The sequence below is a fragment of the Salmo trutta genome, chromosome 6 (assembly GCF_901001165.1).
Source record: "Salmo trutta chromosome 6, fSalTru1.1, whole genome shotgun sequence".
Lineage (NCBI taxonomy): Eukaryota > Metazoa > Chordata > Actinopteri > Salmoniformes > Salmonidae > Salmo > Salmo trutta.
The window spans coordinates 58,482,017-58,505,957 of record NC_042962.1 but is presented as its reverse complement, the minus strand read 5'-3'; the positions used below and the strand labels follow the sequence as shown (position 1 = coordinate 58,505,957).

At 46.8% G+C, this 23,941-nt stretch overlaps 1 protein-coding gene across 1 annotated transcript in view; it reads left to right on the top strand.

Moving 5' to 3' along the window:
- The first annotated feature begins 1,384 nt into the window (after positions 1–1,384).
- Positions 1,385–23,941, top strand: part of LOC115195176 (protein unc-80 homolog) — a 110,518-nt gene continuing 87,961 nt past the window's right edge. Inside the window, exons 1-7 of the mRNA XM_029754973.1 lie at positions 1,385–1,666; positions 2,296–2,344; positions 2,871–3,027; positions 6,480–6,832; positions 7,003–7,126; positions 7,482–7,546; positions 7,916–8,061. Of these exons, the coding sequence (XP_029610833.1) occupies positions 1,575–1,666; positions 2,296–2,344; positions 2,871–3,027; positions 6,480–6,832; positions 7,003–7,126; positions 7,482–7,546; positions 7,916–8,061 (986 nt within the window). The 5' untranslated portion in view covers positions 1,385–1,574. The remainder of the gene's footprint in view (positions 1,667–2,295; positions 2,345–2,870; positions 3,028–6,479; positions 6,833–7,002; positions 7,127–7,481; positions 7,547–7,915; positions 8,062–23,941) is intronic.

Genomic DNA, 23,941 nt, shown 5'->3' with positions numbered 1-23,941 from the left:
AGAGTGAACACTGTAGCTAGGGACTATACTGTGTCCATTCAGTGAACACAGTCTATAACCGCTTTGTACCAGCCTTAGACTTACACGTTTGCTTCCAACAAGCCTTTCTCCTACGTTTAGAGTAGCAAGGACATGGACCTTGAATGAGCCAAGGGCCTGCAGTCGCTTGTGTAACTACGCAGAAAGTGTCTGAAGCTTTATATTTAAATAAACATTCCATGAAAAATAGCAGCTATGGTGTACACTGTGAAAATGTCCCAGTCAGATGGTACGGACGGGACTTTCTAAGGAAAGAAGGTTAAAGTAATGAAGGGATGTAGTGGAAGGAAAAGGAAGTCATTCTCAACTTGTACGTGTTTGATAAAAATGTTCTAGCTTATTTTTATCTGTCGCCATTTGTGATACCCTCCCTCCCACCCACCCCCAATTTCCAGATGTTGGTTACCCTTCAGGGTTTTTCTCCAACCCGTTCCTCCCTCTTCCTCCCCCTCCCACAACCCTTTGCTTGTTTAAGTGTATTTAAAGAGACCATGTAGATGTGCACACTTTCCAATGTTTGAAACAATGCTGTTGACAAAACACTCCTACAGAATAATAACAACAGGAATAAAACTATAAAATGAATTAAATACATTCGTTTGAAACATTTTCTGGAGCTTCCCCAAATATAATGAGCTGTTTTTTAAAATGATGTCATAAATGTGTCTGCATTATGTTATTGGGACTGTGGGTTTTAGATTGCACGCTCCTGAGAGAATGACAGAGAGAGAGAGAGAGAGAGAGAGAGAGCGATAGGGAAGAGATTATGTGAAGGGTAATTCATGGAGTCATTTTGGTGATGTAATTTGGGAAGGCTAACTGCATGCAACAGATGTTGTTGGGCCAAAAGGTTGTGCCCATCAGAACAGAACACTGTCATATATATATATTTCGTTTAATAGATTATGTACTTTCTGGTCGTCTACACACCCCACAGCGCTGTACAGCCAACCAATAATCGTAATTGTGTGAATATCACTAGAAGGTATTTGTGGGTTATTTTATTCCCCTTTAGTGACGTGTCATACCATGAAATGTCAATGTAATCAAAACAGGGATAGGGTTTTATTTCAAGGTAATTAAACAACCTGTTGATGTTATTCATATGGAGATATATTAAATATGTGTGGAGGGCGTGGAGAAATACTCCAGCCTGAATGTGCCGCATGTTGTGTGTAAACCGATTATGCTTTTATATTGGTGTTTTTTCTCGTCGTTTAGCCTACTGTTCCCAGTAGCCGACCCGATCATACTTATGTTGTTAAGGAAAACATCTGTTCTTACTTCCTAGCAGTCGTACTGCGTTTTTACAGCAGCCCCCCCTCGCCGCTGTTTGATAAATCACTCTGCCGTTCCCCGCTGCCGCTGCTCCGAAGGTGGTGCTGAAACCATATAGATCTCGCTCTGTTACCTCCTGTTACCACCGCCGACATTTGCAGCCATTTTACACAAGCAGAACGGAATCATGTCGTGAGGCATCACATCACCTGGGACGACCGGACCCAGCTACGTCTGGACGGCGACAAGTCGACAAGATGGTGAAGCGGAAAAGCCTGGATGAGACCGACACGGAGTGCGGCAAGGGTATACCGTTCCCGATCCAGACCTTCTTATGGAGGCAGACCAGGTTAGTGTCGTGACAGCCATTGATAACAGGTGTTTGCCGCTGCTCAGAATATACGGGGGTGAGATTATATGTCAACCAAGCTAACTCGCTCCCTTAGGTTATACATGAAAACATGTGTTACATCTGTATAGAAGGTTTTTATGTGAGTGTCAATCATTTGACTCGTTATACACCCGTTGACCGGGTTGTCATGTCAGGCTATGCGTCAGTTCATTTGGTTAGGCTATTGTAGCCTATTCAATACATCCAAACATACAACAACATGAAAAGAAAAACCCCCGAGAAAAACAGCTAGTTCTCGTACAGGGGATATGTTGTAGAGGAGGGGGGGCTAAGATGTCACACCTGTAGACATGGCTGGGAAAGGTGAAGGGGATATCACGCATCCGCTGTAACCGGCTGAATCCATCTGATATGTATACAGTATGTTCACTGTTATTTCTAGAGGTAGGGCTAGGCTATGAGCGGTATAAGCGATCATATTTTATCATTTGGATGATACCACTGGCCACTTGCACGAAGACGTTTGGCGGTCTAGCCTATTCAATTTACCCTATGTAGCTAATGATATTATTCTAAACAATGATGTAATGAACATTTAACACGCCCCAATGTTTTCATGATTGCAGCGCGTTTCTGAGGCCGAAGTTGGGGAAACAGTATGAGGCATCTTGTGTGGTAAGCCATTTTCTTAACGCGACAGTTATGATTAGAATGAATCATCGCTCGGCTTCTCCCGCGGCCTCACCGCACCTGCGAATTAGGGGAGCATTTTCCAATTGGAGTTTGTTCTGTTCTATTCTGTACCTTGCCCGTTTGGTTAAACTGTTATTACTATGAATTGTAGCTAGTTCAAACTCATCTTTATAATGAATCTATACATTGTAATAACACGTCTGAGTGTATGACCAAATAGTAAATTGGGCTATAACTCAGGCTTGCTGCTTTCCCCAAGGCATATTACTTTGCTTGAGGACACATGTGGGCCACATACACTGGCATTCAATGGCCCTTCAGTTTCTGGCTCAGAGTCTCACTGGCCCATGTTCATGAAGCATCTCCAAGTAGGAGTGCTGATCTAGGATCAGGTTTACCTTTTACATAATAAGTGAATTGGATTACATGGACAGGGGACTCTGATCCCAGACCTGCACTCCTACTCTGAGACATTTCATGAATACGGGCCACTGTGTCTCTCTCCTAGTCCTTTGAGCGGGTGCTGGTGGAGAACAAGCTCCACGGGCTCTCCCCGGTGCTGTCCGAGGCCATCCAGAGCATCTCTCGCTGGGAGCTGGTCCAGGCCGCCCTGCCCCACGTGCTCCACTGCACCGCCATCCTGCTCTCTAACAGGAACAAGCTGGGTAAACACACACACACACACACACACATGGACGCAGACACGCACATGCATGCACACGCACACAGACACGTATACAGTAATACAGACACGAATACAGTAATACACACACAGACACGCACAGTAATACAGACACGCATACAGTAATACAGACACAGACACGCATACAGTAATACAGACACGCATACAGTAATACAGACACGCATACAGTAATACACACACAGACACGCATACAGTAATACAGACACGCATACAGTAATACACACACAGACACGCATACAGTAATACAGACACGCATACAGTAATACAGACACGCATACAGTAATACAGACACGCATACAGTAATACAGACACGAATACAGTAATTCACACACACACAGACATACACACACAGACAGGCATATAGTAATATACCCCCACCACCACCACACACACCCATGTATCCCATCACACCAATCAAACACTGATCTCTGACCCAGGGGTGTCAATCTTATTTGGCCCTGTGGGCCACACTTAAACGCCAAAATGGATTTAAAAAGAGTCCTCTATCCATCACTTTTGGAATTATCGATACTCCCTGACTGTCTAGCTTTAGTAGCGTATCGATAACTGTTATCAAGCTGGACAGAGTGAAGAGACTATAAATTACTGTTATCAAGCTGGACAGAGTGAACAGCCTATAGATGACTGTTATCAAGCTGGACAGAGTGAAGAGACTATAGATGACTGTTATCAAGCTGGACAGAGTGAAGAGACTATAAATTACTGTTATCAAGCTGGACAGAGTGAACAGACTATAGATGACTGTTATCAAGCTGGACAGAGTGAAAAGACTATAAATGAATATTATCGAGCTGGACAGAGTGAAGAGACTATAGATGACTGTTATCAAGCTGGACAGAGTGAAGAGACTATAGATGACTGTTATCAAGCTGGACAGAGTGTAGAGACTATAGATGACTTATCAAGCTGGACAGAGTGAAGAGTCTATAAATGACTGTTATCATGCTGGACAGAGTGAAGAGACTATAGATGACTGTTATCAAGCTGGACAGAGTGAAAAGACTATAAATGAATATTATCGAGCTGGACAGAGTGAAGAGACTATAGATGACTTATCAAGCTGGACAGAGTGAAGAGTCTATAAATGACTGTTATCAAGCTGGACAGAGTGAAGAGACTATAAATTAATATTATCGAGCTGGACAGAGTGAAGAGACTATAGATGACTGTTATCGAGCTGGACTGAGTGAAGAGACTATAAATTACTGTTATCAAGCTGGACAGAGTGAAGACACTATAAATTACTGTTATCAAGCTGGACAGAGTGAAGAGACTATAGATGACTGTTATCGAGCTGGACAGAGTGAAGAGACTATAGATGACTGTTATCAAGCTGGACAGAGTGAAGAGACTATAGATGACTGTTATCGAGCTGGACAGAGTGAAGAGACTATAAATGAATATTATCGAGCTGGTCAGAGTGAAGAGACTATAGATGACTGTTATCGAGCTGGACAGAGTGAAGAGACTATACAGTGCGTTCGGAAAGTGTTCAGATCCATTAACTTTTTCCACATTTTGTTACGTTACAGCCTGATTCTAAAATTGATTAAATTATGTTTTTTCCTCATCAATCTACACGCAATACCCCATAATGCCAAAGCAAAAACAGATTTTTTGAAATTTTTGCAAATTTATTACAATTAAAAAACAGAAATACCTAACATAAGTATTCAAACCCTTTGCTATGAGACTAGAAATTGAGCTCAGGTGCATCCTGTTTCCATTGATCATCCTTGAGATGTTTCTACAACTTGATTGGAGTCCACTTGTGGTAAATTCAATTGATTGGACATGATTTGGAAAGGCACACACCTGTCTATTAGGTCCCACAGTTGACAGTGCATGTCAGATCAAAAACCAAGCAATGAGGTCGAAGGAATTGTCTGTAGAGCTCCGAGACAGGATTGTGTTGAGGCACAGATCTAGGGAAGGGTACGAAAACATTTCTTCAGCATTGAAGGTCCCCAAGAACACAGTGTCCTCCATCATTCTTAAATGAAAGAAGTTTGGAACCACCAAGAGCTGGCCGCCCGGCCAAACTGAGCAATCGGGGGAGAAGGGCCTTGGTCAGGGAGGTGACCAAGAACCCGATGGTCACTCTCACAGAGCTCCAGAGTTCCTCTGTGGAGATGGGAGAACCTTCCAGAAGGACAACCATCTCTGCAGCAATCCACCAATCAGGTCTTTATGGTAGAGTCGCCAGACGGAAGCCACTCCTCAGTAAAAGGTACATGACAGCCCGCTTGGAGATTGCCAAAATGCACCTAAAAGACTCTAAGACCATGAGAAACAAGATTCTCTGGCCTGATGAAACCAAGATTGAAGTCTTTGGCTTCAATGCCGAGCGTCATGTCTGGAGGAAACCTGGCACCATCTCCACAGTGAAGCATGGTGGTGGCGGCATTATGCTGTGGGGATGTTTTTCAGCGGCAGGGACTGGGAGACTAGTCAGGATCGAGGGAAAGATGAACGAAGTAAACGAGTTCCTTGATGAAAACCTGCTCCAGAGCACTCAGGACCTCAGACTGGGGTGACGGTTCATCTTCCAACAGGACAACGACCCTAAGCACACAGCCAAGACAAAGCAGGAGTGGCTTCGGGACAAGTCTCTGAATGTTCTTTAGTGGCCCAGCCAGAGCCCAGAATTGAACCCGATCTAACATCTTTGGAGAGACAATAAAATAGCTGTTTAGCGACGATCCCCATCCAACCTGACAGAGCTTGAGAGGATCTGCAGAGAAGAAGGGGAGAAACTCCCCAAATACAGATGTGCCGAGCTTGTAGCGTCATACCCAAGAAGACTCGAGTCTGTAATTGCTGCCTAAGGTGTTTCAACAAAATACTGAGTAAAGGGTCTGAATAGTTATGTAAATGTGATATATATGTTTTTTATTTGTAATACATTTGCAAAAATGTCTAAAAACCCATTTTTTGCTTTGTCATTCTGGGGTATTGTGTGTAGATTGATGAGGGGGGAAAAACTATTTAATCCATTTTAGAATAAGGCTGTAACATAACAAAATGTGGAAAAAGTCAAAGCGTCTGAATACTTTCCAAATGCATTGGAAATGACTGTTATCAAACTGGACAGATTGAAGAGACTATAAATGATTGTTATCAATCTGGACAGATTGAAGAGATTGTAAATGTCTGTTATCAAGCTGGACAGTGTGAAGAGACTGTAAATGTAGGACCATTATAATTTCTACACAGTTTAGATTTGGTTTTATTAAGTAATTAAGCGGATTCTGTGCTCCGCAAAGCATTCCCGGAAGTATTGCAATGTTGGGCCTCTGGGTTTAGAAACTCTGTGATGAAACCACCAGTGGGCCGCATTGAACAGGCCATATGTTTGACACCCCTGCTCTGACCCCTCACCCCTAACCCCAGGTCACCAGGACAAGCTAGGCGTGGCGGAGACCAAGCTGCTCCATACCCTCCACTGGATGCTACTGGAGGCGGCCCAGGAGTGCAACCAGGAGCCCAGCCTGGGCCACGGATGGTCGGGGGGCAGCAGCAGCTCAGCCTTCCTCCAGCCAATGGGGATTGGGAACCAGGGTTCCCCGCCAGCCAGAGGTGGCCAAGGTGGCCCAGGATCAGGCACCGGTTCTGGGTCAGGAGCGCCACGCTGCAGCGGGTCCCTGGAGGAGGATGAGCACGCCCGCACCAAGCTCTTCCATAAGAGCATGGCCACCGTAGAGCTGTTTGTCTTCCTCTTTGCTCCCCTCATTCACCGCATCAAGGTACCTCTGATTCATCTTTCCCGCTGGACTATCGCCTATTGATCTGTGTGTGTAGATGCTGCGGTTGTGTTTCATGGCTCTGGGGAATGCTTTGGTACCCTACTGTGCGTGCGTGTCTGTGTGTGTGAGTCTGTGTGTGTGTATGTAAACTTTTTTGTTGTGTCATCTAGGAGTCTGACCTGACTTTCCGATTGGCCAGTGGTCTCATCATATGGCAGCCAATGTGGGAGCACCGGCAACCTGACGTCCCTGCCTTCTCTGCCCTCATCAAGCCTGTGAGGAACATTGTAACAGGTGAGACACCCAGAGGACACCAAAGAAAGCATGTAGTACTGACTCTATGGAATCATCTGAGATCTACTCTGCTGTTTTACATGAGACATTAGTAATATCCAAACCAAATACCATAGTAACAAAAGTGATATTTTAGTCTATTCTACACTCTAGAGACAAGACCCTAAAGGGGATCTTCTGCCCTTTCCATAGAGGGTTCCTGGAACCGAAAAGGGTTCTTGAAAAGGACCTCTTATGGGGACAGCCAAAGAACCCTTTTGGAACCCTTTTTTACTAAGAGTGCATTCTATTCTATTACATTATATTCTATTCTGTTAGATTCTATTCTGTAAGCTACCACCTGTTTTGTCAACAGCCAAGAGGAACTCCCCGGTGAACAACCAGTGTAGCCCCTGTGGGTCCAGAAACCAAGGCCCCATGGTGAGTGTTCGTCTCAGGCAGCAGTGAGACAGCTGTACCCCTCCTCCAGCCCCCCCCCCCCCCCCCCCCCACTGCATCTCAGTGTAAGAGGTGTCACTACAGTCAATGGTTCGAATCCAGGCTGTATCATATACAGCCATGATTGGGAGTCCCATAGGACGGTGCACAATTGGCTCAGCATTGTCTGGGTTTGGCCGGGGTAGGCCGTCATTGTAAATAATAATTTGTTCCTAACTGACTTGCCTAGTTAAATAAAGGTTTAAGAAACGTTCTCTTGCTGGTATGATCTGTGTGTGTGTGTGTGGAGCATCTGATTAGAAGAGACTAGAAGCCTCTTGACTGACAGGCTCTTATTTGCTCTGTCTGCAGGGTTTCCAGGTGGTCTGTGAAACGGCCCAATCAGATTCATCCTCCCCCGGGGCTGGAGAGCAGAGCTGTCGCCGCGGCAACTCAGTGGAGAGAGGTGGGCCGTCAACGCGACAGGCTCCACTCGACAAAGGGATCGCCAAGAAGAAGTAAGCCGTTATGAACTGTGCAGTTCATACAAACACACACACACAACATATGATACATGGACAATGTGAACAGTAAGGAAACATTAAAGGGATTGGGACAGATACAGTGGCAAGAAAACTATGTGAACCCTTTGGAATTACCTGGACTTAAATTGGTCATAAAATTTTATCTGATCTTCATCTAAGTCACAACAATAGACAAACACAGTCTGCTTAAACTAATAACACACAAACAAATATAAGTTTTCATGTCTTTATTGAACACATCTTGTAAACATTCACAGTGCATGGTGGGAAAAGTATGTGAACCCTTGGATTTAATAACAGGTTGACCCTACTTTGGCAGCAATAACCTCAACCAAACGTTTTCTGTTGTTGCGGATCAGACCTGTGCAACAGTCAGGAGGAATTTTGGACCATTCCTCTTTACAAAACTGTTTCAGTTCAGCAATATTCTTGGGATGTCTGGTGTGAACCGCTCTCTTGAGGTCATGCCACAGCATCTCAATCGGGTTGAGGTCAGGACTGACTGGGCCACTCCAGAAGGCATATTTTCTTCTGTTGAAGCCATTCTGTTGTTGATTTACTTCTGTGTTTTGGGTCGTTGTCCTGTTGCATCACCCAACTTCTGTTGAGCTTCAATTGACAGACAGATAGCCTTACATTCTCCTGAAAAATGTCTTGATCAACTTGGGAATTAATTTGTCTATCGATGATAGCAAGTTGTCCAGGCCCTGAGGCAGAAAAGCAGCCCCAAACCATGATGCTTCCTCCACCATACTTTACAGTAGGGATGAGGTTTTGATGATGGTGTGCTTTGCCTTTTTTTCTCCACACATAGTGTTGTGTGTTCCTTCCAAACAACTCAACTGTAGTTTCATCTGTCCACAGAATATTTTGCCAGTAGCGCTGTGGAACATCCAGGTGCACTTTTGCGAACTTCAGACGTGCCACAATGTTTTTTTTGGACAGCAGTGGTTTCTTCCATGGTGTCCTCCCATGAACACAATTCTTGTTTGGTGTTTTACGTATCGTAGACTCGTAAACAGAGATGTTAGCATCTTCCAGAGATTTATTTGTCTTTAGCTGACACTCTAGGATTCTTCTTAACCTCATTAAGCATTCTGCACTGTACTCTTGCAGTCATCTTTGCAGGACGGACACTCCTAGGGAGAGTAGGAACAGTGCTGAACTTTCTCCATTTATAGACAATTTGTCTTACCGTATACTGATGAACATCAAAGCTTTTAGAGATACTTGTGTAACCCTTTCCAGCTTTATGCAAGTCAACAATTCTTAATCGTGGGTTTTTGAGATTTTTTTTGTTCAAGGCATGGTTCACATCAGGCAATGCTTCTTGTTAATAGCAAACTCAAATTTTGTGAGTGTTTTTTATGGGGCAGGGCAGCACTAACCAAGTCTCCAATCTCGTATCAGTGATTGGACTCCAGGTTAGCTGACTCTTGACTCCAATTAGCTTTTGGAGAAGTCATTAGCTAGGGGTTAACATACTTTTTCCAACCTACAGTGAGGGAAAAAAGTATTTGATCCCCTGCTGATTTTGTACGTTTGCCCACTGACAAAGAAATGATCAGTCTATAATTTTAATGGTAGGTTTATTTGAACAGTGAGAGACTGAATAACAACAAAAAAATCCTGAAAAATGCATGTAAAAAATGTTATAAATTGATTTGCATTTTAATGAGGGAAATAAGTATTTGACCCCTTCTCAATCAGAAAGATTTCTGGCTCCCAGGTGTCTTTTATACATTTAACGAGCTGAGATTAGGAGCACACTCTTAAAGGGAGTGCTCCTAATCTCAGTTTGTTACCTGTATAAAAGACACCTGTCCACAGAAGCAATCAATCAATCAGATTCCAAACTCTCCACCATGGCCAAGACCAAAGAGCTCTAAAAGGATGTCAGGGACAAGATCGTAGACCTACACAAGGCTGGAATGGGCTACAAGACCATCGCCAAGCAGCTTGGTGAGAAGGTGACAACAGTTGGTGTGATTATGCGCAAATGGAAGAAACATAAAAGAACTGTCAATCTCCCTCGGCCTGGGGCTCCATGCAAGATCTCACCTCGCGGAGTTGCAATGATCATGAGAACGGTGAGGAATCAGCCCAGAACTACACGGGAGGATCTTGTCAATGATCTCAAGGCAGCTGGGACCATAGTCACCAAGAAAACAATTGGTAACACACTACGCCATGAAGGACTGCAGCGCCCGCAAGGTCCCCCTGCTCAAGAAAGCACATATACATGCATCTGAAGTTTGCCAATGAACATCTGAATGATTCAGAGGACAACTGGGTGAAAGTGTTGTGGTCAGATGAGACCAAAATGGAGCTTTTTGGCATCAACTCAACTCGCCGTGTTTGGAGGAGGAGGAATGCTGCCTATGACCCCAAGAACACCATCCCCACCATCAAACATGGAGGTGGAAACATTATGCTTTGGGGGTGTTTTTCTGCTAAGGGGACAGGACAACTTCACCGCATCAAAGGGACGATGGATGGGGCCATGTACCGTCAAATCTTGGGTGAGAACCTCCTTCCCTCAGCCAGGGCATTGAAAATGGGTCGTGGATGGGTATTCCAGCATGACAATGACCCAAAACACATGGCCAAGGCAACAAAGGAGTGGCTCAAGAAGAAGCACATTAAGGTCCTGGAGTGGCCTAGCCAGTCTCCAGACCTTAATCCCATAGAAAATCTGTGGAGGGAGCTGAAGGTTCGAGTTGCCAAACGTCAGCCTCAAAACCTTAATGACTTGGAGAAGATCTGCAAAGAGGAGTGGGACAAAATCCCTCCTGAGATGTGTGCAAACCTGGTGGCCAACTACAAGAAATGTCTGACCTCTGTGATTTCTAACAAGGGTTTTGCCACCAAGTACTAAGTCATGTTTTGCAGAGGGGGTCAAATACTTATTTCCCTCATTAAAATGAATTCAATTTACAACATTTTTGACACGCGTTTTTCAGGATTTTTTTGTTGTTATTCTGTCTCTCACTGTTCAAATAAACCTACCATTACAATTATAGACTGATTGTCACGCCCTGTTTATGTGTTCTCAGTACAATAAATACATGATGAGCACTCAACACGCTGCGCCTTGGTCTACTCCCTTCGACGGCTGTTACAGAACCATCCACCACAAGAAGACCAAGCAGCGTGGTATGGAGGAACAGAGGGTTATGGACTCCTGGACTTGGGAGATGATTTTGGACGGAAAGAGACCCTGGACAACACCTGGGGAGTATCGCCACCCACAGTGGGAGATCGAGGCAGCGAAGGTGGAACGGCGATACTGGGAGGAACAGGCAAGTCAGCTACAGGAGCCTGAGAGGCAGCCCCCCCAAAAAAATTTTGGGGGGGCACACGGGGAGTTGGGGTAAGTCAGGTTGGAGACCTGAGCCAACTCCCCGTGCTTATTATGGGGAGCGACGGATCAAGCAGGCACCCTGTTATGCTGAGTTACGCACTGTGTCACCAGTGCGCAGCTATAGCCCGGTGCGGTCGATACGGGCTCCTCAGCGTTGCCGTGCTAGAGTTGGCACTCAGCCAGGGAGAAGTGCGCCGGCGCAGCACATCTGACCACCAGTGTATCTCCTAGGTCCAGCCTACCCTGCGCCTGCTCTACGCACGGCAGCCATCATTCCCCAGCACAGCCCAGTTCGCCCTGTGCCAGCGCTCCGCCCGTGCCGGGCTATAGTGACCATCCAGCCAGGACGGTGTGTGCCAGCCCTGAGCTTCAGATCTCCGGTACGCCTCCATAGCCCAGTACGTCCTGTTCCTGCTCCTCGCACTAGCCCTGAGGTGCGTGTTACTAGTCTGGTGCCTCCAAAGCCAGTCCCACGCATCAGGCCTCCAGTGCGCCTGTCCAGCCCAGTACGTCCTGTTCCTGCTCCTCGCACTAGCCCTGTGGTGCGTGTTACTCGTCTGGCGCCTCCAAAGCCAGTCTCACGCATCAGGCCTCCAGTGCGCCTGCCCAGTCCAGTACGTCCTGTTCCTGCTCCTTGCACTAGCCCTGAGGTGCGTGTTACCAGTCTGGCACCTCCAAAGCCAGTCCCACGCATCAGGCCTCCAGTGCGCATTCCCTGTCCGGAGCTGCCAGAGCCGCCAGAGTCGCCCGCCTGTCCGGAGCTGCCAGAGTCGCCCGCCTGTCCGGAGCTGCCAGAGTCGCCCGCCTGTCCGGAGCTGCCAGAGTCGCCCGCCTGTCCGGAGCTGCCAGAGTCGCCCGCCTGTCCAGAGCTGCCAGAGTCGCCCGCCAGTCCGGAGCTGCCAGAATTGCCCTCCTGTCCAGGGCCCACTGCGAGGGTCCCCAGTCCGGGGTCAGCGGCGAGGGTCCCCACTCCAGAGGCGCCACCTATGTGGGCCAAGCCGAAGGTGGAGCGGGGTCCACGTCCCGCACCAGAGCCGCCGCCGTAAGGAAGGCCCACCCGGACCCTCCCCTTTAGAGTCAGGTTTTGCGGCCGGAGTCATCACCTTTGGGGGGGGTACTGTCACGCCCTGGCCATAGAGAGGTTTTTGTTCTCTATTTTGGTTAGGCCAGGGTGTGACTAGGGTGGGCATTCTATGTCCTTTTTTCTATGTTTTGTATTTCTTTTTTTTGCCGGGTATGGTTCTCAATCAGGGACAGCTGTATATCGTTGTCTCTGATTGGGAGCCATACTTAGGCAGCCTGTTTTCCTTTGGGTTTTGTGGGTGGTTAATTTCTGTTTAGTGTTGCTTACCTGACAGAAGTGTTTGGCTGTTGTTTTTGTTTCTTTGTTTATGTGTTCTCAGTACAATAAATACATGATGAGCACTCAACACGCTGCGCCTTGGTCTACTCCCTTCGACGGCTGTTACACTGATAATTTCTTTGTCAGTGGGCAAATGTACAAAATCAGCAGGGGATCAAATACTTTTTTCCCTCACTGTACACTGTGAATGTTTAAATTATGTATTCAATATAGACAAGAAAAATACAATAATTAGTATGTTATTAGTTTAAGCAGACTGTGTTTGTCTGTTGTTGTGACTTAGATGAAGATCAGATCTGATTTTATGACCAATTTATGCAGAAATCCAGATAATTCCAAAGGGTTCACATACTTTTTCTTGCCACTGTATTTGTTGTTTGAATCCCAGATTGCCCCTTTAATGGAACTGTCATATCTCATGCATATGATATTGTATGAAGATGAAGGCATTGCTGTTCATCATAGTAGCCTGACTGACTGTAACGTTACTATTATACAGGATTAGTACATGTTGACCTTATAGTAGTCTAGAAAGAACAAACTGGCTGCATTCATCTAGTTTAATGTTATATAATGTAGCCTGCAGCATCACCTGTTCCTCATAGCTTAGTATGGTTCAGTAGCTCACAGCACACGCATGCATACACACACACGCACATATGCACACACACACACACACACTCACACACACACACACACACACACACACACACACACACACACACACACACACACACACACACACACACACACACACACACACACACACACACACACACATTAGTACATGTTGACCTTATAGTAGTCTAGAAAGAACAAACTGGCTGCATTCATCTAGTTTAATGTTATATAATGTAGCCTGCAGCATCACCTGTTCCTCATAGCTTAGTATGGTTCAGTAGCTCACAGCACACGCATGCATACACACACACGCACATATGCACACACACACACACACACTCACACACACACACACACACACACACACACACACACACACACACACACACACACACACACACACACACACACACACACACACACACGAGTGCTCATTCAGAGGTTCCACTCCATCCCTTGTGTATTATGATCAGTATAATGAGTTACAACTTGTTCCTCTCAGCCTCCCAGGCAGACACCAGATATAGACAGAGACTGAAACAGATCTGTCTCTCCTTGTCTGCCTGCTCTTACCAATGAGACACTTTACCCAGGGTAATGATGCTAAACTAACATGGTGCATGTCTGATGCTGGCACTGCCAATGTATGTGTGTGTATGTGTGCATGTCTGATGCTGGCACTGCCAGTGTGTGTGTGTGTGTGTGTGTGTGTGTGTGTGTGTGTGTGTGTGTGTGTGTGTGTGTGTGTGTGTGTGTGTGTGTGTGTGTGTGTGTGTGTGTGTGTGTGTGTGTGTGTGTGTGTGTGTGTGTGTGTGTGTGTGTGTGCGCGTGCATGTCTAATGCTGGCACTTCCAGTCTCCAACTCTCTGTACCTTGGCCCAGAGCATCAGGCAGGCACATAATGGATAGACATCGATCTGCCCACTGCCCAACCTGACCCTCAGACCCACTGCCCAACCTGACCCTCAGACCCACTGCCCAACCTGACCCTCAGACCCACTGCCCAACCTGACCCACTGCCCAAGCTGACCCTCAGACCCACTGCCCAACCTGACCCTCAGACCCACTGCCCAACCTGATCCTCAGACCCGTTGTCCAACCTGACCCTCAGACCCACTGCCCAACCTGACCCTTAGACCCACTGCCCAACCTGACCCTCAGACCCACTGCCCAACCTGACCCTCAGACCCACTGCCCAAGCTGACCCTCAGACCCACTGCCCAAGCTGACCCTCAGACCCACTGCCCAAGCTGACCCTCAGACCCACTGCCCAAGCTGACCCTCAGACCCACAGCCCAAGCTGACCCTCAGATCCACTGCCCAACCTGACCCTCAGACCCACTGCCCAAGCTGACCCTCAGACCCACTGCCCAACCTGACCCTCAGACCCACTGCCCAAGCTGACCCTCAGACCCACTGCCCAACCTGACCCTCAGACCCACTGCCCAACCTGACCCTCAGACCCACTGCCCAATTTGACCCTCAGACCCACTGCCCAACCTGATCCTCAGACCCACTGCCCAACCTGACCCTAAGACCCACTGCCCAATCTGTGCCCGCTTAGGGGGAAGAAGAACGATTTGGATTTAAATGATTTGGCATGCATCCAGTTAATGATGAATTCGTTTTAGGGTAAAACTGTGAGTGTTGAATATAAGAGTTTATACAACAGGTTGGTCTAATCCTGGATGCTGATTGGTTAAAAGCGCATTCCAGCTGGTGTCTATTCCGCAAGTTACCACCAGCTAAATCTATGATGTTAAAATGCCTATTTACTCTGTTCCATCTGACCGAGCAGTCCACTGTCTCATCAGCCCAGCCAGACAATGTATAAACATGATCTCCACTGTAAAAAGCATAGACTAGCAATTGGTTTTCAATAGCGAAGATTTGTATAAAACCTGCGGTCTGTCTCTCTGACATCTCCAGCTGTCTCATAGTAATGAACGTGGTGGGGTCGGGAGAAGGGACGAGAAAGACAGGCAGGCAGCGTTTCTCAACTAGTCGAAATCATGAATCAGCTGGCATAATTTTTATGGAGATATACGCAAATAAATGTAAATAGAAAAAAGGTCAAATGGAAATAAATGCAGCTAGTTTGCAGTTTTTCCAGCTTCAGTTTTAAGTGATTGTGTTAGCTGTGTTGTTGGCTAGCTCCTCTGAAGTGATTGTGTTAGCTGTGTTGTTGGCTAGCTCCTCTGAAGTGATTGTGTTAGCTGTGTTGTTGGCTAGCTCCTCTGAAGTTATTGTGTTAGCTGTGTTGTTGGCTAGCTTCCCTGAACAACAGTGTCCTGACAAGAGAGCACATGTTCTATGCCGGAAGAAATCGCGCATCATTAGCTCATTCTTATGAATGTATCCAAATAAATTTAGTAGAAAACAGCTTAAACAAATGCAAATGCAGCTACTTTTCTGTTGTTCTGACTGCAATGTTTGACCTGACTGTAAATTAGCCATAGTTGTTTAGCTAGCAAGCAAGGGATAAGAACGTTGCCAGCCAGTATGGCAATAGAACATTTAGATCGAACGAACTGGGTCGCGTCCATAGATAGAAAACAAAAATACTTAACGACTGGGTCACGTCTCGGGCCTAATAACACCCATGCCAATATATCCTCCAAACACCGGCTTCTCTGACATTATAACTCAAGTATGCCATAGAATTAGAAATTAGAATACTAGAATTGTCATGAACCTTCTTATGATGGGATAAAGGTCAGCCATTTTGGTCAGGGAGTTGTTCAACCATGGTTTGCCAGTGCTGTGATAAGATATTGTGTTAAATAATGAATGTGAAGAATTGATCTACACTGTATGTTTGTTAGCTAGATGGCCAGACAGTTTTAGAGGAATGATTCCATGAATGTTTCAAATTAAATGCCAACATGCCAACATTCCATTCAAACAATGCAGTCAATCCACAGCCAGACAGTGGCTGAAATCAGTTGATGATACTGTAGGACTTAGACAAGTTGTAAATACAACAAGTTCTGATATTGTACCATATAATAGCACTCACAGCTTTCCAAGAAAGGAAACATTTAGACATTTATGGTCTGTTAACATATACAGTGGGAGAAAAAAGTATTTGATCCCCTGCTGATTTTGTACGTTTGCCCACTGATAAAGAAAGGATCAGTCTGTAATTTTAATGGTAGGTTTATTTGAACAGTGAGAGACAGAATAACAACAAAAATATCCAGAAAAACGCATGTCAAAAATGTTATGAATTGATTTGCATTTTAATGAGGGAAATAAGTATTTGACCCCCTCTCAATCAGAAAGATTTCTGGCTCCCAGGTGTCTTTTATACAGCTAACGAGCTGAGATTAGGAGCACACTCTTAAAGGGAGTGTTCCTAACCGCAGCTTGTTACCTGTAAAAAAGACACCTGTCCATAGAAGCAATCAATCAGATTCCAAACTCTCCACCATGGCCAAGACCAAAGAGCTCTCCAAGGATGTCAGGGACAAGATTGTAGACCTACACAAAGCTGGAATGGGCTACAAGACCATCGCCAAGCAGCTTGGTGAGAAGGTGACAACATTTGGTGCGATTATTCGATTATTCAGCCCTGAACTACACGGGAGGATCTTGTCAATGATCTCAAGGCAGCTGGGACCATAGTCACCAAGAAAACAATTGGTAACACACTACGCCGTGAAGGACTTAAATCCTGCAGCGCCCGCAAGGTCCCCCTGCTCAAGAATACATATACTGGCTCGTCTGAAGTTTGCCAATGACCATCTGAATGATTCAGAGGACAACTGGTGAAAGTGTTGTGGTCAGATGAGACCAAAATGTAGCTCTTTGGCATCAACTCAACTCGCCGTGTTTGGAGGAGGAGGAATGCTGCCTATGACCCCAACAACACCATCTCCACCGTCAAACATGGAGGTGGAAACATTATGGTTTGGGGGTGTTTTTCTGCTAAGGGGACAGGACAACTTCACCGCATCATTTGACGGGGCCATGTACTGTCAAATCTTGGGTGAGAACCTCCTTCCCTCAGCCAGGGCATTGAAAATGGGTCGTGGATGGGTATTCCAGCATGACAATAACCCAAACACACGGCCAAGGCAACAAAGGAGTGGCTTAAGAAGAAGCACATTAAGGTCCTGGAGTGGCCTAGCCAGTCTCCAGACCTTAATCCCATAGAAAATCTGTGGAGGGAGCTGAAGGTTCGAGTTGCCAAACGTCAGCCTCGAAACCTTAATGACTTGGAGAAGATCTGCAAAGAGGAGTGGGACAAAATCCCTCCTGAGATGTGTGCAAACCTGGTGGCCAACTACAAGAAACGTCTGACCTCTGTGATTGCCAACAAGGGTTTTGCCACCAAGTACTAAGTCATGTTTTGCAGAGGGGTCAAATACTTATTTCCCTCATTAAAATGCAAATCCTTTTATAACATTTTTGACATGCGTTTTTCTGGAATTTTTTGTTGTTATTCTGCCTCTCACTGTTCAAATAAACCTACCATTAAAATTATAGACTGGTCATTTCTTTGTAAGTGGGCAAAAGTACAAAATCAGCAGGGGATCAAATACTTTTTCCCCCCATTGTATCTTAGAGGCTATATATACATACACTTTGTATAAAACCTGTATAAACTGTATTTATAATTATATAACAATATTTTAGGTTGACAATAATTCTATTACACAATTTGTGATATATCACATTCCTTACTTTTATTCTCCTCCATCAGTAAAATCAGGATTATGCCTTTACTGCCATTTCAATTAGACTGGTTTGGATTTCTCCCTGTCCAATATGGCTGCCATTTTCAACCCATGCTGGAACTTTTAGGGTTTATGACATTACCCCTCTAGTAATTTAGTAGGCTCTCTATAGTGTTTGCATTCAGTAATACAACACATTCAATCATAGGTTCCATCAGGGGCGGACTTGGACCAGAAATCGGCCCTGTCATTTCTAACACACCGGACAATTTTTTTCCTTGAGGCCCCCACATTGGTCCATTTTTTTCCCCTTAAGGCCCCCTGGGCTAACAATCGACCAGCCCATCTTTTTTTTGCCCGAAATGCCATATGGCCAGTCCACCCCTGGTTGATTTAATGAGGATATTGGGTATGGAGAATGAGAGAGATGTGTCCCAGCCAACCTCATCTTAATGCATTGTGACAGCAGAGGGAAACGATCCATCTCTCTTCATGAGATTCACGTTTATAGGACTTCCAGCTGTGAATCAAAATAAGCTCTCTCCCCTGATTAATACCACTGACGTACAGCTCCGGTGTTGCCATGCACTCCAATCACTCCTTTCCACTGTGATGCGATGCTGATGCAGTTTCCATGGCAACCCCTGCTGCTGCATCTCCGCAATGGAGAGAGTCCAGGTTGGGCAGTGTCTCTCCTGGGGGTGGGTGTATGTACGTCACTCAGTCGCCACAGCAACCTCTCCACAACACCAACTGAAAGCTTTGAGTGTGCGTGTGTCGGTTAGACAGTGTAACACGATACTGCTCCCGCATCCTGTACTCTGACATTGATTCTCCTAGTATTGACCGTCTCAACCCGACTCAGTTTAATAGTACAGCTAAGATGAAATGCTTTACCCTCCCTCCCTCCCTCCCTCCTCCCTCTCTCTGCTTTCACTACAGTATAAATCTCATTCTATTGTTGTGGTGCGGTGTAGCCCTGTGTATCGGCTTCTTTGCCATGCATCAGGGCTGTATTCATAAGGCATCAAACGTAGCCAAAATAGATTGAAACAAGGAGAGGCTCCCTGAGCATGTCCAATAAGAAAAGCTAGTTTTGTGTCTCAGTGTAAAATGTTTTTCTACAGTGTGACATAATAAATATGAGCCACCAGCCAGTGACCTTCATCTCTGCTGCTGAGCTAAAGTCTTATTGATAGTGGGCTCACGTAGGCTGAACATCCAGTCTCTAAATCTCCACAGAAACACATGCTGAAGGGCCTTGTTGTTTAACACATAATACAGGGCCTTGTTGTTAACACATGCTACAGGGCTTTGTTGTTTAAAACAAGGCACAGGGCCTTGTTGTTTAACATATGCTACAGGGCCTTGTTGTTTAACACATGCTACAGAGCCTTGTTGTTTAACACATGCTACAGAGCCTTGTTGTTTAACACATGCTACAGAGCCTTGTTGTTTAACACATGCTACAGAGCCTTGTTGTTTAACACATGCTACAGGGCCTTGTTGTTTAACACATAATACAGGGCCTTGTTGTTAACACATGCTACAGGGCTTTGTTGTTTAAAACAAGGCACAGGGCCTTGTTGTTTAACATATGCTACAGGGCCTTGTTGTTTAACACATGCTACAGAGCCTTGTTGTTTAACACATGCTACAGAGCCTTGTTGTTTAACACATGCTACAGGGCCTTGTTGTTTTACACATGCTACAGGGCCTTGTTGTTTAACACATGCTACAAGGCCTTGTTGTTTAACACATGCTACAGGGCCTTGTTGTTTAACACATTCTACAGGGCCTTGTTGTTTAACACATTCTACAGGGCCTTGTTGTTTAACACATGCTACAGGGCCTTGTTGTTTAACACATTCTACAGGGCCTTGTTGTTTAACACATGCTACAAGGCCTTGTTGTTTAACACATGCTACAGGGCCTTGTTGTTTAACACATGCTACAGGGCCTTGTTGTTTAACACATGCTACAGGGCCTTGTTGTTTAACACATGCTACAGGGCCTTGTTGTTTAACACATGCTACAGGGCCTTGTTGTTTTACACATGCTACAGGGCCTTGTTGTTTAACACATGCTACAGAGCCTTGTTGTTTAACACATGCTACAGGGTCACCAGCCAGTGACCTTCATTTCTGTTGCTGAGCTAAAGTCTTATTGATAGTGGGCTCACGTAGGCTGAACATCCAGTCTCTAAATCTCCACAGAAACACATGCTGAAAGGCCTTGTTGTTTAACACATTCTACAGGGCCTTGTTGTTAAGACATGCTACAGGGCCTTGTTGTTTAACGTCTTCTGTTGATGTAGTATTACAGTGCATTCGGAAAGTATTCAGACCCCTTCCCTTTTCCACATTTTGTTACGTTACAGCCTTATTCTAAAATCAATTAAAACATTTTCCTCATCAATCTACTCACAATTTTCCATGATGACAAAGCGAAAGAAAACAGGTTTTTAGACATTTTTGCATAAAAAACTGAAATACCTTATTTACATAAGAATTCAGACCTTTTGCTATTGAGACTCAAAATTGAGCTCAGGTGCATCCTGTTTCCATTGATCATCCTTGAGATGTTTCTACAACTTGATTGGAGTCCACCTGTTGTAAATTCATTGGACATGATTTGGAAAGGCAGACACCTATCCATATAAGGTCCCACAGTTGACAGTGCACGTCAGAGCAAAAACAAAGCCATGAGGTCGAAGGAATTGTCCGTAGAGCTCCGAGACAGGATTGTGTTGAGGCACAGATCTGGGAGAGGGTACCAAAAAAGTGTCTGCCAGTGGCCTCCATCATTCTTAAATGGAAGAAGTTTGGAACCAACAAGACTTCCTAGACCTGACCGCCCGGCCAAACTGAGCAATCGGGGGAGAAGGGCCTTGGTCAGGGAGGTGACCAAGAACCCGAAGGGTTTGGCTTCAATGCCGAGTGTCACGTCTGGAGGAAACCTGGCACCATCTCCACAGTGAAGCATGGTGGTGGTGGCATCATGCTGTGGGGATGTTTTTCAGCGGCAGGGACTAGGAGACTAGTCAGGATCGAGGGAAAGATGAACGGAGCAAAGTACGTAGAGATCCTTGATGAAAACCTGTCTCCAGAGTGCTCAGGACCTCAGACTGGGGCCAAGGTTCACCTTCTAACTGGACAACGACACTAAGCACACAGCCACGACAACGCGGAAGTGGCTTCGGGACAAGTCTCCGAATGTCCTTGAGTGGCCCAGTCAGAGCCCGGACTTCAACCTGATCGAACATCTTTTGGAGAGACCTGAAAATAGCTGTGCAGCGACACTCCCCATCCAACCTGACAGAGCTTGAGAGGATCTGTAGAGAACAATGGGAGAAACTCCCCAAATACAGACCACTGTGGATACTGTTTTCTGAGGTGAACGCTGAACACTCCATGTAGGCCTGAGTACCAAGCTGCTTGGACCTGGAGGAACCCTGGGGGAGGAAGGGACAGAGGAGAGCGGCCGAGAGCCTGTTCTGTTTTATACAATATATTTCACCGTACATCTCTATCTTAACAGGCCCTAGTGTGTGTGTGTGTGTGTGTGTGTGTGTGTGTGTGTGTGTGTGTGTGTGTGTGTGTGTGTGTGTGTGTGTGTGTGTGTGTGTGTGTCAGGGTTTCCATTAACATTTTAATTTACTGGACATTTGAGAAATTGACCGGACCCATATGGGTGCGTAACATGATTACGGTGTTCACCCACGGTGCTCAGAATGACAGAAATCACATTTACAATATGGTCATTCATAGTAACAGAACATGCAAGTCGAGGATGCAACGATGTGTGGTCCTTAACGAATTCTAATGTGCACATTGAACATGTTAGAATAACTGTCCATATTTACTTTACAGTTACCCAAATACAGGTGTGCTGAGCTTGTAGCATCATACTCGAGGCTGCTTCAACAAAGTACTGAGTAAAGGGTCTGTGTCACGTCCTGACCAGCAGAGGGAGGTATTGTATCAGTTGTGGTCAGGATGTGACAGGTTGTTTGTATGTTAAGGGTTTGTGTTGGGGATGGGACTCCCAATTGAAGGCAGGTGTGTTGAGTTGCCTTTGATTGGGAGTCCTATATAGAAGGGTGTGTTTTTCTTTGGGATTGTGGGTAGTTGTTTTTGCACTGCGTTTGTATAGCCTGTAAAACTGTTGCTGTCGTCTTTATTGTTTTGTCCAGTGGATACTTTACTCCTTTTTTTTAAATGAAAATATGAGTATCCAAATACCTGCTGCGCCTTGGTCTTCTCTCCAGTACGACATTTTTTTGTGACAGAACTACCCACCACCAAGGGACCAAGCAGCGGAAGAGGAGGAAGCCACAGGAGAACAGGGTGGATAAATGGACATGGGAGGACGTCCTGGACGGCAAGGGAGTCTACACTTGGGAAGAGATCCTGGCCGGAAGGGATCGCCTCCCATGGGAACAGGTGGAGGCACTCAGGAGAGTGGAGGCAGCTGTACAGAGGAACCAACGGGAACGTTATGCTGGAACACGGCTGGCGAGGAAGCCGGAGAGGCACCCCCAAGAAATTGTTTGGGGGGGGGGCACACGGGTAGCTTGGCCAGGCCAAGGAAGAGCCGTAAGCCAGCTACCCGTGATTACAGGGAGGTGCCTATGAGGTGGAGGGCGCCATGTTACGCTGAGGTACGCACCATCTCGCCTATACGGACGCACAGGCCAGTCCGCCCTGTACCAGCGCCCCGCATGTGCCAGGGTGAGGGGAGCATCGAGCCGGAAGGGGTGATACCAACCCTGCGCTCAAAACCGCCAGTGCGCCTCGACGGTCCGGTGTTTCCCGCTAGACGCACTAGCATGGAGGTGTGTGTCTCCAGGCTGGCACGTCCAATACCAGCCCCATGCATCAGGCGTCTAGTGTGTCAGCCCAGCCTCGCCAGTCAGGAGTCGCCAGAGCTGCCTGCCAGTCAGGAGTCGCCAGAGCTGCCTGCCAGTCAGGAGTCGCCAGAGCTGCCTGCGAGTCAGGAGTCGCCAGAGCTGCCTGCCAGTCAGGAGATGCCAGAGTGGCCCGACTGCCCGGGTCTGCCAGAGTGGCCCGACTGCCCGGGTCTGCCAGAGTGGCCCGACTGCCCGGGTCTGCCAGAGTGGCCCGACTGCCCGGATCTGCCAGAGTGGCCCGACTGTCCTCCGGTGCAGCCCGAGTGGCCCGCCTGTCCTCCGGTCCAGCCCGAGTGGCCCGCCTGTCCTCCGGCCCAGCCGGAGTGGCCCGTCTGTCCTCCGGCCCAGACCGAGTGGCCCGCCTGTCCTCCGGCCCAGCCCGAGTGGCCCGCCTGTCCTCCGGCCCAGCCCGTGGGCCCCCCTGTCCTCCGGCCCAGCCCGAGGGGCCGCCTGTCCTCCGGCCCAGCCCGAGTGGCCAGCCTGTCCTCCGGGCCAGCCCGAGTGGCCCGCCTGTCCTCCGGTCCAGCCAGAGTGGTCCGTCTGCCAGGGTCAGCCCGAGTGGCCCGTCTGCCCTGCGCAGCTATCGGCGCCACCGAAGTGGGCGACGCCGAAGGTGGAGCGAGGTCCACGTCCTGCACCTGAGCCACCTCCTATCCTGGAGGTTGGGGAGGGAGGGTGTAGCACAGTGCCGTCGGTGACGGCAGCCACCCTCCCTTCCCTCCCTTATTGTTTAGGGGTTAATGTTTTTTAGGTGCATTCCGGGGTCTGCACCTTGAGGGGGGGGGGGGTACTGTCACGTCCTGACCAGCAGAGGGAGGTATTGTATCAGTTGTGGTCAGGATGTGACATGTTGTTTGTATGTTAAGGGTTTGTGTTGGGGATGGGACTCCCAATTGAAGGCAGGTGTGTTG